Here is a 17899-nt window from a genome sequence, read left to right as displayed (position 1 = left end):
TGGTTGCGTTTGCATTTGCAGGCCCGATACAGCCGGGATGAGGAAGCGAAGTTACAATACAGCATCACTGGGCCTGGGGCAGACCAGCCCCCTGTTGGGCTTTTCACCATTAACAGGGATACTGGCTGGCTCAGTGTCACCCAGCCTTTGGACCGAGAGAAGGAAGATAAATATAAAGTAAGTTTGTTTTTCCAGCAGCAAGATGATATTTCCAAGTATCAGCAATGGCCAAGTCTTTATTTTTATTTTTTTTGAGATTTATTAGAGGTCCCAACCGTAACTGTAGGCCCATGTTCTTTCCTCTCTTCCCCCTCTCTAGCTCTTGGTTCACGCTGTCGCTTTGGGTGACAGTGCCAGTCGGGCCGAGGATCCCGTGGACATTACCATCAAGGTGATCGATCAGAACGACAACAGACCCGAATTTACCATGGATCCGTTCCTGGGCAACGTAGCCGAATCATCCCCCAAAAGTACATTCATCTTATGGCAAATATGAAAATTCAGTATGGTATAATAACAGTAGCATATTCTTTGAGACCAGTATCGATATCCACAAGCCGGGTTGACTGCCCAAGATGCAATATCACAAACAGTCGCAGTGGTGCTCTGTTGAATCAAATGATATTTTTTGTTTTGATATTTATTTGTGTTCATTCATTTTCCCTCTTAAGGTTTTGAATTCATGAAGGTGACTGCAATTGATAAAGATGAACCAGGATCAGCGTATGCTGACATTAGATACAAACTTCTGATCCAAAACCCAGAGAGTCCAAAACCAGATATGTTCTTTATTAACTCTTCGACTGGAGGGATCCAAATAAATTCAGATGGGCTGGACAGAGAGTATATGATACCTAATAACAGAACTATATGTAAAATGACAATGATTAAAAAAACAGACATTATGGACATAATAGACAAGAATATATCCAGTTAGAAATAGTAAAACTATTTTGCGTTTCCTTTTGCAGAACTTTCCTAAATACACATTGATAATTCAAGCTGCTGATATGATGGGGGAAGGCCTCGCAACCACCTGCACAGCAATCGTCACAGTAACCGACAGCAATGACAACGCTCCTCAGTTTGTGCACAGTTCAGTAAGTGACCTTTAACTGGTACTTTTCAGTTATGTTGAGTGATATTCAAGTTGTTCCTATTCATAGTGTGTTGAGCTGTGCAGTATTCTATTGGCTTGTCTTGTGCAAGCTACCGTAGGGAACCACATCGCCATCTGCTGTTGGGAAAGGGAAGTTGCATGCAGGCAGGGCACCCTAGTACGGGTTTTGAGCAGAACCGTGGAGATGTGAGCCGCAGAGTTCTGGACTGGCCGGTGAAATGAACACGCTCTGAGCTCGGAAGCACCATGTGCAGCTATACCTTATCAATGACAAGCTCAATATTATAATCAGTGAAAAGAGCCAAGCAGCAATCAATAAAATTAGTTGTACTTTATATATATATGTATATATATAACTAATAAAAAAAACATTTTAATCCTTTCAAAATGAGAGAAACGAGTATACCTTTGCACTACTGCTTAACGGTGCAATGTGGGGAGAATGGATAGTGTCTGATGTAAAGGTTTCTAAGGCGACGGCTACATCCTGGAAGCAGTTCTGATAGTTCCTTCCTTCCTCAGCACTCTGCAGCTCTGCCACAGCCTGTGTTTCCACACTCTTCAAGGAACTGGGACTGGGTCATTCCCCCCATCAGCGTATCGGAAAATGAAAGAGGCCCCTTCCCAAAACTCATGGTGCAGGTATGTGCCCGTGGCTGCGTTTTTGCCAATTTTGAGTTTGGTAGTAGTTCAGTCGTGTTTTATTCAGTGATGCCTGGTTGCGTTTTCATTTGCAGATCCGATACAGCCGGGATAAGGAAGTGAAGGTGCAATACAGCATCACTGGGCCTGGGGCAGACCAGCCCCCTGTTGGGCTTTTCACCATTAACAGGGATACTGGCTGGCTCAGTGTCACCCAGCCTTTGGACCGAGAGAAGAATGATAAATATAAAGTAAGTTTGTTTTTCCAGCAACAAGACGATATTTCCAAGTATCAGCAATGGCCAAGTCTTTATTTTTATTTTTTGTGAGATTTATTAGAGGTCCCAACCGTAACTGTAGGCCCATGTTCTTTCCTCTCTTCCCCCTCTCTAGCTCTTAGCTCACGCTGTCGCTTTGGATGACAGTGCCAGTCGGGCCGAGGATCCTGGACATTACATCAATGTGATCGATCAGAACGACAACAGACCGAATTTACCATGGTCCTTCCTGGGCACGTAGCTGAATCTCCCCCAAAGGTACTTCTCTTATGGCAAATATGAAAATTCAGTATGGTATAATAACAGTAGCATATTCTTTGAGAGCAGTATCGATATCCACAAGCCGGGCTGACTGCCCAAGATGCAATTCACATAAACAGTCGCAGTGGTGCTCTGTTGAATCAAATGATATTTTTTGTTTGATATTTATTTGTGTTCATTCATTTTCCCTCTTAAGGTTTTGAATTCATGAAGGTGACTGCATTGATAAAGATGAACCAGGATCAGCGAATGCTGACATTAGATACAAACTTCTGATCCAAACCCAGAGAGTCCAAAAGCAGATATGTTCTTTATTAACCCTTCGACTGGAGGGATCCAACTGAATCAGATGGCTGGACAGAGAGGTATATGATACACTAATAACAGGAACTATATGTAAAATACAATGATTAAAAAACAGACATTATGGACATAATAGACAAGAATATATCCAGTTAGAAATAGTAAAACTATTTTGCGTTTCCTTTTGCAGAACTTTCCTAATACACATTGATAATTCAAGCTGCTGATATGATGGGGAAGGCCTCGCAACACCTGCACAGCAATCGTCACGTAACCGACAGCAATGACAACGCTCCTCAGTTTGTGCACAGTTCAGTAAGTGACCTTTAACTGGTACTTTCAGTTATTTGAGTGATATTCAAGTTGTTCCTATTCATAGTGTGTTGAGCTGTGCAGTATCTATTGGCTTGTCTTGTGCAAGCTACCGTAGGGAACCACATCGCCCTCTGCTGTTGGGAAAGGGAAGTTGCATGCAGGCAGGGCACCCTAGTACGGGTTTGAGCAGAACCGTGGAGATGTGAGCCGCAGAGTTCTGGACCGGCCGTGAAATGAACACGCTCTGACCCGGAAGCAGCTTTCAGTTACCTACGCTATACCTTTCAATGACAAGCTCATATTATAATCATGAAAAGAGCCAAGCAGCAATCAATAAATTAGTTGTACTTTATATATTGTATATATATAACTAATAAAAACATTTTAATCCTTCAAAATGAGAGAAACGAGATACCTTTGCATATGCTTAACGGTGCAATGTGGGGAGAATGGATAGTGTCTGATGTAAAGGTTTCTCAGGCGACGGCTACATCCTGGAAGCAGTTCTGATAGTTCCTTCCTTCCTCAGCACTCTGCAGCTCTGCCACAGCCTGTGTTTCCACACTCTTCAAGGAAGAGGGACTGGGTCATTCCCCCCATCAGCGTCTCGGAAAATGACAGAGGCCCCTTCCCAAAACTCATGGTGCAGGTATGTGCCCGTGGCTGCGTTTTTGCCAATTTTGAGTTTGGTAGTAGTTCAGTCGTGTTTTATTCAGTGATGCCTGGTTGTGTTTGTATTTGCAGATCCGAGACAGCCGGGATAAGGAAGTGAAGGTGCAATACAGCATCACTGGGCCTGGGGCAGACCAGCCCCCTGTTGGGCTTTTCACCATTAACAGGGATACTGGCTGGCTCAGTGTCACCCAGCCTTTGGACCGAGAGAAGGAAGATAAATATAAAGTAAGTTTGTTTTTCCAGCAACAAGACGATATTACCAAGTATCAGCAATGGCCAAGTCTTTATTTTTATTTTTTGTGAGATTTATTAGAGGTCCCAACCGTAACTGTAGGCCCGTGTTCTTTCCTCTCTTCCCCCTCTCTAGCTCTTGGCTCACGCTGTCGCTTTGGGTGACAGTGCCAGTTCGGCCAAGGATTCCATGGACATTATCATCAATGTGATCGATCAGAACGACAACAGACCGGAATTTACCATGGGTCCGTTCCTGGGCAACGTAGCTGAATCATCCCCCAAAGGTACATTCGTCTTATGGCAAATATGAAAATTCAGTATGGTATAATAACAGTAGCATATTCTTTGAGAGCAGTATCAATATCCACAAGCCGGGCTGACTGCCCAAGATGCAATCTCACATAAACAGTCGCAGTGGTGCTCTGTTGAATCAAATGATATTTTTTGTTTTGATATTTATTTGTGTTCATTCATTTTCCCTCTTAAGGTTTTGAATTCATGAAGGTGACTGCAATTGATAAAGATGAACCAGGATCAGCGAATGCTGACATTAGATACAAACTTCTGATCCAAAACCCAGAGAGTCCAAAAGCAGATATGTTCTTTATTAACCCTTCGACTGGAGGGATCCAACTGAATTCAGATGGGCTGGACAGAGAGGTATATGATACACTAATAACAGGAACTATATGTAAAATGACAATGATTAAAAAAACAGACATTATGGATATAATAGACAAGAATATATCCAGTTAGAAATAGTAAAACTATTTTGCGTTTCCTTTTGCAGAACTTTCCTAAATACACATTGATAATTCAAGCTGCTGATATGATGGGGGAAGGCCTCGCAACCACCTGCACAGCAATCGTCACAGTAACCGACAGCAATGACAACGCTCCTCAGTTTGAGCACAGTTCAGTAAGTGACCTTTAACTGGTACTTTTCAGTTATGTTGAGTGATATTCAAGTTGTTCCTATTCATAGTGTGTTGAGCTGTGCAGTATTCTATTGGCTTGTCTTGTGCAAGCTACTGTAGGGAACCACATCGCCCTCTGCTGTTGGGAAAGGGAAGTTGCATGCAGGCAGGGCACCCTAGTACGGGTTTTGAGCAGAACCGTGGAGATGTGAGCCGCAGAGTTCTGGACCGGCCGGTCAACTGAACACGCTCTGAGCCCGGAAGCACCTTGTGCAGCTATACCTTATCAATGACAAGCTCAATATTATAATCAGTGAAAAGAGCCAAGCAGCAATCAATAAAATTAGTTGTACTTTATATATATATATGTATATATATAACTAATAAAAAAAACATTTTAATCCCTTCAAAATGAGAGAAACGAGTATACCTTTGCAGTACTGCTTAACGGTGCAATGTGGGGAGAATGGATAGTGTCTGATGTAAAGGTTTCTCAGGCGACGGCTACATCCTGGAAGCAGTTCTGATAGTTCCTTCCTTCCTCAGCACTCTGCAGCTCTGCCACAGCCTGTGTGTCCACACTCTTCAAGGAAGTGGGGCTGGGTCATTCCCCCCATCAGCATCTCGGAAAATGACAGAGGCCCCTTCCCAAAACTCTTGGTGCAGGTATGTGCCCGTGGCTGCGTTTTTGCCAATTTTGAGTTTGGTAGTAGTTCAGTCGTGTTTTATTCAGTGATGCCTGGTTGCGTTTGCATTTGCAGATCCGATCCAGCCGGGATAAGGAAGTGAAGTTGCAATACAGCATCACTGGGCCTGGGGCAGACCAGCCCCCTGTTGGGCTTTTCACCATTAACAGGGATACTGGCTGGCTCAGTGTCACCCAGCATTTGGACCGAGAGAAGGAAGATAAATATAGAGTAAGTTTGTTTTTCCAGCAACAAGACGATATTACCAAGTATCAGCAATGGCCAAGTCTTTATTTTTATTTTTTGTGAGATTTATTAGAGGTCCCAACCGTGACTGTAGGCCCATGTTCTTTCCTCTCTTCCCCCTCTCTAGCTCTTGGTTCACGCTGTCGCTTTGGGTGACAGTGCCCGTCGGGCCGAGGATCCCATGGACATTACCATCAATGTGATCGATCAGAACGACAACAGACCCGAATTTACCATGGGTCCGTTCCTGGGCAACGTAGCTGAATCATCCCCCAAAGGTATGTTCGTCTTATGGCAAATATGAAAATTCAGTATGGTATAATAACAGTAGCATATTCTTTGACAGCAGTATCGATATCCACAAGCCGGGCTGACTGCCCAAGATGCAATCTCACATAAACAGTCGCAGTGGTGCTCTGTTGAATCAAATTATATTTTTTGTTTTGATATTTATTTGTGTTCATTCATTTTCCCTCTTAAGGTTTTGAATTCATGAAGGTGACTGCAATTGATAAAGATGAACCAGGATCAGCGAATGCTGACATTAGATACAAACTTCTGATCCAAAACCCAGAGAGTCCAAAAGCAGATATGTTCTTTATTAACCCTTCGACTGGAGGGATCCAACTGAATTCAGATGGGCTGGACAGAGAGGTATATGATACACTAATAACAGGAACTATATGTAAAATAACAATGATTTAAAAAACAGACATTATGGACATAATAGACAAGAATATATCCAGTTAGAAATAGTAAAACTATTTTGCGTTTCCTTTTGCAGAACTTTCCTAAATACACATTGATAATTCAAGCTGCTGATATGATGGGGGAAGGCCTCGCAACCACCTGCACAGCAATCGTCACGGTAACCGACAGCAATGACAACGCTCCTCAGTTTGTGCACAGTTCAGTAAGTGACCTTTAACTGGTACTTTTCAGTTATGTTGAGTGATATTCAAGTTGTTCCTATTCATAGTGTGTTGAGCTGTGCAGTATTCTATTGGCTTGTCTTGTGCAAGCTACCGTAGGGAACCACATCGCCCTCTGCTGTTGGGAAAGGGAAGTTGCATGCAGGCAGGGCACCCTAGTACGGGTTTTGAGCAGAACCGTGGAGATGTGAGCCGCAGAGTTCTGGACCGGCCGGTCAACTGAACACGCTCTGAACCCGGAAGCAGCTTGTACAGCTATACCTTACAGCTATACCTTGTCAATGACAAGCTCTTTATTATAATCAATGAAAAGAGCCAAGAATCAGTCAATCAAATGAGTTGTTTTTTGTATATTAATAAACCTTTTAATCCCTTCAAAATGAGAGAAACGAGCATACCGTTGCATTGATACTTAACGGTGCAATATGGGGAGAATGGATAGTGTCTGATGTAAAGGTTTCTAAGGCAACGGCTACATCCTGGAAGCAGTTCTGATAGTTCCTTCCTTCTTCTTCAGCACTCTGCAGCTCTGCCACAGCTGGTGTTTCCACACTCTTCAAAAGGACTGAAGAGGAGGAAGAGGGACTGGGTCATTCCTACCATCAGCGTCTCGGAAAATGACAGAGGCCCCTTCCCAAAATCCATAGTGCGGGTATGTGCCCGTGGCTGCGTTTTTGCCAATTTTGAGTTTGGTAGTAGTTCAGTCGTGTTTTATTCAGTGACGCCTGGTTGCGTTTGCATTTGCAGATCCGATCCAGCCGGGATAAGGAAGTGAAGTTGCAATACAGCATCACTGGGCCTGGGGCAGACCAGCCCCCTGTTGGGCTTTTCATCATTAACAGGGAAACTGGCTTGGTCAATGTCACCCAGCCTTTGGACCGAGAGAAGAATGATACATATATAGTAAGTTTGTTTTTCAGCAACAAGACAATATTACCAAGTATCAGCAATGGCCAAGTCTTTATTTTTATTTTTTGTGAGATTTATTAGAGGTCCCAACCATAACTGTAGGCCCGTGTTCATTCCTCTCTTCCCCCTCTCTAGCTCTTAGCTCACGCTGTCGTTTTTGGTGTCAGTGCCAGTCCGGCTGAGGCTCCCATGGACATTGTCATCAAGGTGATCGATCAGAACGACAACAGTCCCGAATTTACCATGGATCCGTTCCTGGGCAACGTAGCCGAATCATCCCCCAAAGGTACGTTCATCTCAGGGAAAATATGAAAATTCAATATGCTATAATAACAGTAGCATATTCTTTGAAAGTAGTATCGATATCCACAAGCCGGGTTGACTGCCCAAGATGCAATATCACATAAACAGTCGCAGTGGTGCTCTGTTGAATCAAATGATATTTTTTGTTTTGATATTTATTTGTGTTCATTCATTTTCCCTCTTAAGGTTTTGAATTCATGAAGGTGACTGCAATTGATAAAGATGAACCAGGATCAGCGAATGCTGACATCAGATACAAACTTCTGACCCAAAACCCAGAGAGTCCAAAACCAGATATGTTCTTTATTAACCCTTCGACTGGAGGGATCCAACTGAAAACAGATGGGCTGGACAGAGAGGTATATGATACACTAATAACAGGAACTATATGTAAAATGACAGGGAAAAATAGACATTATGGACATAATAGACAAGAATGTATGCACTAGAAATAGTAAAACTATTTTGTGTTTCCTTTTGCAGAACTTTCCTAAGTATACATTGACAATTCAAGCTGCTGATATGGTGGGGAAAGGCCTCGCAACCACCTGCACAGCAATCGTCACAGTAACCGACAGCAATGACAACGCTCCTCAGTTTGAGCACAGTTCAGTAAGTGACCTTTAAATGGTACTTTTCAGTTACGTTGAGTGATATTCCAAGTTGTTCATATTCATAGTGTGGTGAGCTGTGCAGTTTCTTTTCATGATTAAGCATCCTTTAACAGCTGTTGAGTTGAATTGGGTCATATTCTTTGTGTAACACACATACTGTAAACCTTCTCCTTCACAGTACACAGCGTCTGTCCCTGAGAATGAAGTGGGTGCCTTGGTTGTGAAAATGACAGTGACTGATCGGGATGAAGTCCACACACCGGCCTGGACAACTAAGTACAAGATTATTGATGGAAACAATGGAGGTTTCTTCAATGTCAGTACTGGACCCAGCAAGCTGGAGGGCATTATTACTACAGTCAAGGTAATGATCCACGTTCTGGAGATCAAACATTTCAAAGGGTCTCTAAACCACGAAGACTTTTGCCAGACTGTTATAAGTTAAAAATGATTTATAAATTAATTGCATGTTTTCTGTCCCCATTTAGGGCCTTGATTTTGAGAAGAATGCACGCTACACCTTGTTGGTCACTGTGGAGAACGACGCCCCATTTGCCACCCGTCTGCCCACCTCCACTGCCACAGTTATTGTGGATGTGAAGGATGTGAATGAGGCTCCAGTCTTTAATCCAGTTGAGAGGGTGGTCATTAAACCAGAGAACCTGGAAGTTGGGGCCGACATTATTGCATATACAGCAACCGATCCTGACACGGCAAGAAATCAGAAAGTGTGGTAAGGGAATGTTTCTGGCAATACAACACATTTAATATGGCAACTGTCATATGGACTTGTCTGAATCAGGTTCATTAATTTGTTTCTGCAGCTGCGATTCATTAGCATACACGCCCAAAAATGTCTAATTTTTTTCACACCAGGGCAGATCCAATTCAATGTTCAAACGGTGATGTAGCATACAGTGCCGTGAAAAAGTATTTGTCATGTTCCTAATTTCTTCTGTAATCGCATATTTCTTACAATGGTTTCAGATCTTTAGACAAAAATGTAATGTTAGACAAAGGGAACCTGGGTCAACACAAAACACATTTTAAGAATTGTTTCATTTTTTTAATGAAATCAGGAAAGGGGACAGCTAATTTTTCATGGCACTGTAGCCATTGACTTAAACAAATCCACGTGCAGTAGCGGATTAAATTACACAATGTAGTGGTTGAGAGAGAATGGAAACAAGAAACTGAATGTCAACCCGTTTCCCTGAAGGTATAAATCGGGCTCTGATCCTGCTGGATGGCTCAATGTCAATAGAGAGACTGGACTCATCAAAGTCAGGAGCCCCATGGATAGAGAATCTCCCTTCGTCATCGGGGGCAAATACCGGGCCCTCATTAATGCCATTGATAACGGTATTGTCTTTTCTTTTTTCGTACCATTCCTGCTTACTTTTATCCTTTCAAAGTTGTGAACCTAAGACATTTCTTAATTATTATTATTTTTTTTAGATGATATCCCTGCGACGGGAACCGGGACTCTGCTGATCGAGCTGGAAGATGTAAATGACAACGCTCCCATAATTGAGGAGAGCACGATTACGATCTGTAACCAGGAATCTCAGCCCGTGACGCTGTCCGTCTCTGACAGAGACGGGCCGGGCTTCGCCGCCCCTTTCCGTGCGGAACTGCAGGGAGACAGCGGGAACCACTGGACTGTTAGGATGAACGGCACAAGTAAGCCTCGCTGTGCCCGGTGGACAGGCTTTTAGATGTTTACCACATTTAGGTGTAGCACCATCATACATTGCTGATTGTCGCCTCCAAGACGAGCACTTGCAGTAGATCATCAAGTGCTGGCCTACTTAAAGGGGCAGTTCACCCAAAAAATCCAATTAAAGTTTGCTTTCAGTTAGCCAGAGTAATATCTATTCGTCCAAATAGTTTTGCTGAGATTTGACTTTTTCCAAATGCGCTTCACCTTGATACAACGGACCTCAATCGACCCATATTTTTGTGGCACTCAATGCACCTAATATTTACATAATAAAAACTCAACGGAAGCGTCTCTTTCCAGATATACAGTAATGCCACGGTTACTCACGAACATCCACAGAGCTTAATTTGTGCTCAGTTTCATTGAGAACTACTTCTACCCGAAATACATCAACTGTGTATATCTGAGAAAAGTCTTGTGCAGGTGGACTAGTATGAAACTTGAGGGGTGGTGATGTGATGTACACAGAATGTGACCGTTTGTTGTAGTTGCAATACAGCAACTTGGTAGCATCTTTATTAAAGCACATTACAGCTTCGAAAATCATAGCTGAGATGCTATCGGTTGTAATTTACGTCGTAGAACAAAAGACCCCTTAATATGTCAGCCATGAATTTTGAAGAGGTTATGTGCTTTAATAAAGCAAGTTGCCATGTTGAAACTACAACAAATGGTCATATTCCACGAATGCCATGTCACCACCACTCAAGTCTTATGCTAGCCTGCCTGCGCAAAACTTTGCTCGGATATAGGTATTTATTTTTTCTTTTACGCTGGTATACGCTTTTATTTTAATGTTAACTTTGTATATATTTTGTTTTCTCGGTCTGTGCTGTTTTTTCATGTTTTACTTCACTGTTTTTTGATTTTTGGAGAGCTCTTTGATCTGCATTTCAATGTAGGAAAGGTGCTATATAAAAACAAAGACATCTTTTTAATTTAGCGTTTTCATGACATTCACACATATACCGATCACAGAAAACACAACTGTTGTTTTTTATTCGTTTCAGAGACGGGCATAATACTCGCACTGAAGACCCACCTGGAACAGAATGATTACAACGTTATCCTCCGAGTGTATGACAACCAGGGCCTGTTCCAGAACAGCACTGTCCAAGCCAAAGTGTGTGACTGCAAAGGAGACGATTTCACATGCAAAAAGCGTGTGGTGGGTGTAGGGATGCTTGGAATTCTGGGAATTTTGGGAGCCATCCTGCTTTTACTCCGTGAGTAATTCAGTAGTATTATTATTTCTTCTTCAGTTGTGTTTGGAACACCCTTAGTCAGTGCTCAGTGAAATCATCATAAGTTATTGCATACTCTCTGACCCACAATGATAGTGTTATATGTGCTTGTTTGTTTGGTGTTAATGGCAGTATGCAGTGCTAGTGTTGTATGTGCTTGTTTGCTGTGTGGTGTTAATGGTGGTGTGCAGTGCTAGTGTTGTATGTGCTTGTTTGCTGTGTGGTGTTAATGGTGGTGTGCAGTGCTAGTGTCGTATGTGTTTGTGTGTGTAATGCGTATGCAGTGCTAGTGTTGTATGTGCTTGTTTGTGTGGTGTTAATGGCGGTATGCAGTGCTAGTGTTGTATGTGCTTGTTTGTGTGGTGTTAATGGTGGTATGCAGTGCTAGTGTTGTATGTGCTTGTTTGTGGTGTTAATGGGGTGGCAGTGCTAGTGTTGTATGTGTTCGTTTGTGTGGTGTTAATGGCGGTACGCAATGCTAGTGTTGTATGTGCTTGTTTGTGTGGTGTTAATGGCGGTATGCAGTGCTAGTGTTGCTTGTTTGTGAGGTGTTAATGGCGGTATGCAGTGCTAGTTTTGTATGTGCTTGTTTGTGAGGTGTTAATGGCGGTATGCAGTGCTAGTGTTATATGTGTTTGTTTGTGAGGTGTTAATGGCGGTATGCAGTGCTAGTGTTGTATGTGTTTGTTTGTGAGGTGTTAATGGCGGTATGCAGGGCTAGTGTTGTATGTGCTTGTTTGTGTGGTGTTAATGGCGGTATGCAGTGCTAGTGTTGTATGTGTTTGTTTGTGAGGTGTTAATGGCGGTACGCAGTGCTAGTGTTGCTTGTTTGTCAGGTGTTAATGGCGGTATGCAGTGCTAGTGTTGTATGTGCTTGTTTGTGTGGTGTTAATGGTGGTGTGCAGTGCTAGTGTTGTATGTGTTTGTTTGTGTGGTGTTAATGGCGGTCTGCAGTGCTAGTGTTGCTTGTTTGTGAGGTGTTAATGGCGGTATGCAGTGCTAGTGTTGTATGTGTTTGTTTGTGAGGTGTTAATGGCGGTATGCAGTGCTAGTGTTGTATGTGCTTGTTTGTGTGGTGTTAATGGCGGTATGCAGTGCTAGTGTTGTATGTGTTTGTTTGTGAGGTGTTAATGGTGGTATGCAGTGCTAGTGTTGTATGTGCTTGTTTGTGTGATGTTAATGGCGGTATGCAGTGCTAGTGTTGTATGTGCTTGTTTGTGTGGTGTTAATGGCGGTACGCAGTGCTAGTGTTGCTTGTTTGTGAGGTGTTAATGGCGGTATGCAGTGCTAGTGTTGCTTGTTTGTGTGGTGTTAATGGCGGTATGCAGTGCTAGTGTTGCTTGTTTGTGAGGTGTTAATGGCGGTATGCAGTGCTAGTGTTGCTTGTTTGTGAGGTGTTAATGGCGGTATGCATTGCTAGTGTTGCTTGTTTGTGAGGTGTTAATGGCGGTACGCAGTGCTAGTGTTATATGTGTTTGTTTGTGTGGTGTTAATGGCGGTATGCAGTGCTAGTGTTGTATGTGTTTGTTTGTGAGGTGTTAATGGCAGTATGCAGTGCTAGTGTTGTATGTGTTTGTTTGTGTGGTGTTAATGGCGGTATGCAGCGCTAGTGTTGCTTGTGTGTGTGGTGTTCATGGCGGTACGCAGTGCTAGTGTTGCTTGTTTGTGTGGTGTTAATGGCGGTGTGCAGTGCTAGTGTTGTATGTACTTGTTTGTGTGGTGTTAATGACGGTGTGCAGTGCTAGGGTTGTATGTGCTTGTTTGTGAGGTGTTAATGGCGTGTGCAGTGCTAGTGTTGTATGTACTTGTTTGTGTGGTGTTAATGGCGTACGCAGTGCTAGTGTAGTATGTGCTGTTTGTGTGGTGTTAATGCGGGACGCAGTGCTAGTGTTGTATGTGCTTGTTTGTGTGGTGTTAATGGCGGTATGCAGTGTTAGTGTTGTATGTGCTTGTTTGTGAGGTGTTGATGGTTGCATGCTCTCTGACCCACAGTGCTGGTGCTGTTACTCCTCATGTTCTTGAGGAGAAGGAGCAGACCGATGAAGGAAGAGCCTCTCCTCCACGATGATGTTCGGGGCAACCTCTACTACTACGACGAGGAGGGCGGCGGCGAGGAGGACCAGGTGGGTGTTTAAGCATGAGTGTCAGGAGAAAAACCTGGTGACCATGGCAAAGTCTAGGCCATTATTGTCCTTTCTCTCCCTTTCAGTCTGATTTGTTTTGAACATTTCCACGCTGGCTTTTAGTGATCTTTGTTCCGTTACATAGAAACGGTGGTTCTCGTAATTGGAAGTTTTGTACTTTTTTATTTCATTTTTTTTCCGCCACATTCCGCTGTGGACGTGGGATTTTAATAAACCTTGTTGCCTGTCCTGCATCCAGGATTATGACCTGAGCCAGCTGCACAGAGGCCTGGATAACAGACCTGATGTCATGCGGGATGACGTGGCCCCGACGTTCCTGCCTGTTCCGCAGTACCGGACCCGACCCACCAACCCCGAGGATATTGGAAACTTCATCGATGATGTGAGTTCTGTTGTATGCCGGGCTTTCTGTCCAATTTTATGAATTAAAAAAAAAAACATTCCAAGAAAAGGTGTTTGGTATGTTCGTGGATCCACTATCACGGATGTGCATTAAACCCAGAAAAATTAAAGATTTGCATATACTCACACCACGTATATGTACACTACACGGCCAAAAGAATGTGGACACCTGACATCCAATATCTCATCCAAAATTATTGGCATTAATATGGAGTTGGTCCACCCTTTGCTGCTATAATAGCCTCTACTCTTCTGGGAAGGCCTTATACTAGATGTTGGAGCATTGCTGCATCCCAAAGGTGTTGGATGGGGTTGAGGTCAGGGCTCTATACTGTCCAATCAAGTTCTTCCACACTGTTCTTGACAAAACCATTTCTATATGGACCTTGCTGTGTGCCAGGTGGCATTGGCATGCTGAAACAGGAAAGGGCCTTCCCCATACTGTTGGGGAAGCACAGAATTGTCTAGAATGTCGTACTAGCTCAAACTGTGAATAACAGCCCCAGACCAAGGGGTCTCCTGATACTTTTGGTCATGTAGTGTGTGTGTGTGTGTGTGTGTGCAATTTTTTCGGTGATAAGTGGAGTCCCAGAAAGGCAATATATTTTTTAAAAAGTGCTTAATTGTATATTCCATGTCATTGTAATCCTTTAAACTTCCCCCTCTGGTGCGTTTTAGAATCTGAAGGCCGCGGACGGAGACCCCACCGCCCTGCCGTACGACTCCCTCCTGGTGTTCGACTACGAAGGAGGCCGCTCTGAGGCCGGCTCCCTCAGCTCCCTCAACTCCTCCAGCTCGGGGGAGGACCAGGACTACGACTGCCTGGACAAGTGGGGGCCGCGCTTCAAGAAACTGGCGGACATGTACGGCGGCGGCGAAGACTAAAATCCTCTTCGCCCAGTCGCCTGGTTCCCAACACTCAAGCCAAATTGGGACATGGGTTGGGATCTGATCTTACCAAAAAGTGGTGTGTCCTTAACTTCTGAATTGCCGTTATTTGTTTGGAATTTATTTGGATTTTTAAATATTTTTAAGAAACTGGCGGACATGTACTGCAGTTGGGAGCACTGTGACTGACACGCTGCTCAGTAGAGTAGTGTGGGTGTGTTCGACGGCCACGCCCCCTGCCCGCGTTCCGTCACAAGGTCACTGCGTCGACAGGAGCAGCGGGTAACGACAACCCACTCTTTAAGGAGCTTAAGACCGTTGCCTCAATAAAGTTTCTTATTTCGTCATTTTTTTAAAAATTAGCATTGTATTTTTTTTAAATATACATATACCGAAAACACATTTTTGTTTTGCAATGCCTCCATGAAAATAAATAAACAGGGCTGTCTGGGTAGTGTAGAGGTATAAGCACTCGCCTACCACCTCAGAGACCCGGGCTCAGTCCCTATTAGCGGTACTTCCAGCTTGGTCAGACGTTCCTATGAACACAAGCCTTTCAGTCATTCATTCTTTCACTCAGTTGTGGCAATGATGAAAATCTTCCTTTCATGTGACCTTTCTGAAACTATACATCTATGTATAGATAACTATGTCAAATGTATCATTGTATTATAAATGTATACACATACAAAATAGCCCCACATGAAAATGTTATAGCCCACACCTATACACAGAATCTTCTTATACATTACATAGACTACAGCTGTATGTACTCTCCAAGCAGGTCATTTTTTCATACCTTTCATCCCTTTTGCTTTTAAATATTGCTTACAGAGACAGAAAATGTCTTTGTAATGGAGGCATATCATTTAAAAGGTAAACTTCAAGTACACGACTCTCTCAAATGGTGGTTAAGACAATTTTGGGATTTATTGAAGAGGCAAATATACCTGATTGCAATAATAAAAATTTTAACTGCGCTAAATACACACCCTTTGTCTTAAATGAGTCAATATTTACATGTACACAGACAGAACTGTACTTGCATTCCTGCACAACAAAAAGTGTAGTTAACTTTCCATCAAGATTTTTAACAGTGCCACAGAAAATGATTCATCTGCACGTTTATTTGGAATACCACCGATTTCCATTAGGTGGCGTGGGCCTACTTAAGCCACAGAACAATCCTTGGATTGCCCCACCTCAAGGAAATGAGCGACAAGTCGTCTGTAAAGCAGAGGTTTTGGCCAACACACTGGGATTAATAAGACTGGGAAATTGTTGTGTTTTTTTGCACAATAAGTTATAGAAAGACACACCTCCAAAATATCTTCTCATTATTTTGCAACGTGCTCAAAATTCTGAAATGAAAATGAGTCCACTGCTTGCACGTGATATGAGAAGCAATATTATTATTATTATTATTATTATTATTATTATCAGCATTATTATTATGGAGAGCAAGATAATCTGATTCATTGACACAGCGGCAGTACTGCTGACAACTCAAAGGAATAATCCATTTCTGGTTTCACAGCAAGCTGTTTTGCTCATAATGTTGAAATACTTTCAGAACACGACACCAATCATTATCCATCATTTTATACAATTTATGTGTAAATTACGGATCAGTGATTTGATTTTAACTTGAGGAGCATTCTCTACTCAGCACTTCATGTATAGTGGGAAAAGCATCTCTAAGTGCTCTGTGGAGATAAGAGGGAGAGGAGTTGTTTGGGTGTCACATTTAAAAGGAAATTCATTGGGCGTGTGTACACTGTGTGGCCATTTGCTTTTCCTTTTGGAATCAGAAATGGAAACAAGAAACAGCTCATCTTTTGGATTTTGGTAACAAACATCAAAACCACACTGACAGTTTACCATTTGTAATGCAAGTATGGAATAAAATATCAGTAACTGAAAAGACTAAAATTAATTCATTTTTTATTTTTTCATGACCTAGACTCATCTGTATGTCCCTGAACATCCTGAAAATTCAACTTTGTAAAAAAAAAAAAAAGAAAAAGAAGAAAAAAAAAAAAACCTCTTCGACACAGATTGGGCTGGTCTCTGCATCTGCCGAGGTCTACGCCTCAGTTCCTTACGCCTAATGTCATTTCCCTCCTCAAAGCAACGCGGAGGTGTTCCTTACCTCCACCTTCCTGCTCTTGCGCGTTACAGAGCTGAACTCTGACCTCATTTCTATCTCTGCATCCATGACTCTTCACAGTGAGGTCACCTGGGCTGGGGTTTGAGAAAGTTTGGATGGCGTTTTTTTTAAATAACCCTCTAAAAATAAGTAAAGTTGTGTTACAACATTGAACGATGCAAGCCTTCATTGTGTGTAAAAATGTAACATGTACATCTCAGTAGAAAAGGCCTCTGCATACATTTGGTTTATTCTGCTGTATTTCAAATACTTTAATTCAAAGAGGTAACAAAATCCTCTAGCCGATCGAATTAAATACTGAGGTGAATCAATAGGCAAAGTGTGGACACATAGCTACTAACTGAAACTAACCACTTCGTAGTTAATGAAGAATTCAAACACAAAGCAAATGATAACAATTAAGCCATACCTGCACTCTGTTAATGAGATTAAGAGGGGAAAAAATTATGAAAGAATGTAAACACAAGTGTTCAACAACCTAATTAGAAGCCTATTCGTTCACCTCACTCTTTAATGTGATCCGTTAAAAATGACCTATTTTGTGTCATTGTTTGCAATACAGCACAATGAGAACATTTATTCTACAAGGCATGCATGGCTATTTCTGACATAATGTGGCTTAAGAGGGTAAAAAATCCCCCTAAACATGAAAAGCATCTAATTAACAAAAAATAACTCCTTGTTGAAATTCTTGCATTACAACTACTGTGGCTGGGTTAGCTTCAGGATTTAATGACGAGCGACCAGATCACCCACAGACTCTACTTCCATACGTCCCCCTGGTGGTACATTATAAACTGACGTCAACTGCGATCCCTGCATAGTTTAAAACAAAACCACGATGGCTCAAAAGTATTAACATACAGCTAATACAGTAACTAATACAAACTTGT

The 17899-nt window shown here is 42.5% G+C and overlaps 1 protein-coding gene across 7 annotated transcripts in view; it reads left to right on the top strand.

Annotated features, from left to right (window-relative positions):
- Positions 1–17899, top strand: part of LOC135255738 (B-cadherin-like) — a 62906-nt gene that overhangs the window by 18951 nt on the left and 26056 nt on the right. Inside the window, exons 15-41 of one of the 7 annotated variants that reach the window (XM_064337285.1) lie at positions 22–177; positions 320–470; positions 672–844; positions 972–1100; positions 1643–1762; positions 1858–2013; positions 3962–4112; positions 4316–4488; positions 4619–4747; positions 5292–5411; positions 5507–5662; positions 5805–5955; positions 6159–6331; positions 6462–6590; positions 7127–7261; positions 7357–7512; positions 7654–7804; positions 8008–8180; positions 8305–8433; positions 8614–8799; positions 8924–9168; positions 9655–9797; positions 9894–10118; positions 11169–11384; positions 13395–13525; positions 13785–13928; positions 14627–15948. In XM_064337285.1, the coding sequence (XP_064193355.1) occupies positions 22–177; positions 320–470; positions 672–844; positions 972–1100; positions 1643–1762; positions 1858–2013; positions 3962–4112; positions 4316–4488; positions 4619–4747; positions 5292–5411; positions 5507–5662; positions 5805–5955; positions 6159–6331; positions 6462–6590; positions 7127–7261; positions 7357–7512; positions 7654–7804; positions 8008–8180; positions 8305–8433; positions 8614–8799; positions 8924–9168; positions 9655–9797; positions 9894–10118; positions 11169–11384; positions 13395–13525; positions 13785–13928; positions 14627–14833 (4308 nt within the window). In that variant the 3' untranslated portion in view covers positions 14834–15948. Of the gene's footprint in view, positions 1–21; positions 178–319; positions 471–671; positions 845–971; positions 1101–1642; positions 1763–1857; positions 2014–3448; positions 3569–3663; positions 3820–3961; positions 4113–4315; positions 4489–4618; positions 4748–5291; positions 5412–5506; positions 5663–5804; positions 5956–6158; positions 6332–6461; positions 6591–7126; positions 7262–7356; positions 7513–7653; positions 7805–8007; positions 8181–8304; positions 8434–8613; positions 8800–8923; positions 9169–9654; positions 9798–9893; positions 10119–11168; positions 11385–13394; positions 13526–13784; positions 13929–14626; positions 15949–17899 lie in introns of those variants that run through there. The other 6 variants (XM_064337291.1, XM_064337287.1, XM_064337286.1 and 3 more) reach the window with 6 other exon arrangements.

Source organism: Anguilla rostrata, chromosome 5 (genome assembly GCF_018555375.3).
Source record: "Anguilla rostrata isolate EN2019 chromosome 5, ASM1855537v3, whole genome shotgun sequence".
NCBI classification, from domain to species: domain Eukaryota; kingdom Metazoa; phylum Chordata; class Actinopteri; order Anguilliformes; family Anguillidae; genus Anguilla; species Anguilla rostrata.
This window is presented reverse-complemented; position numbering and strand designations above follow the sequence as displayed.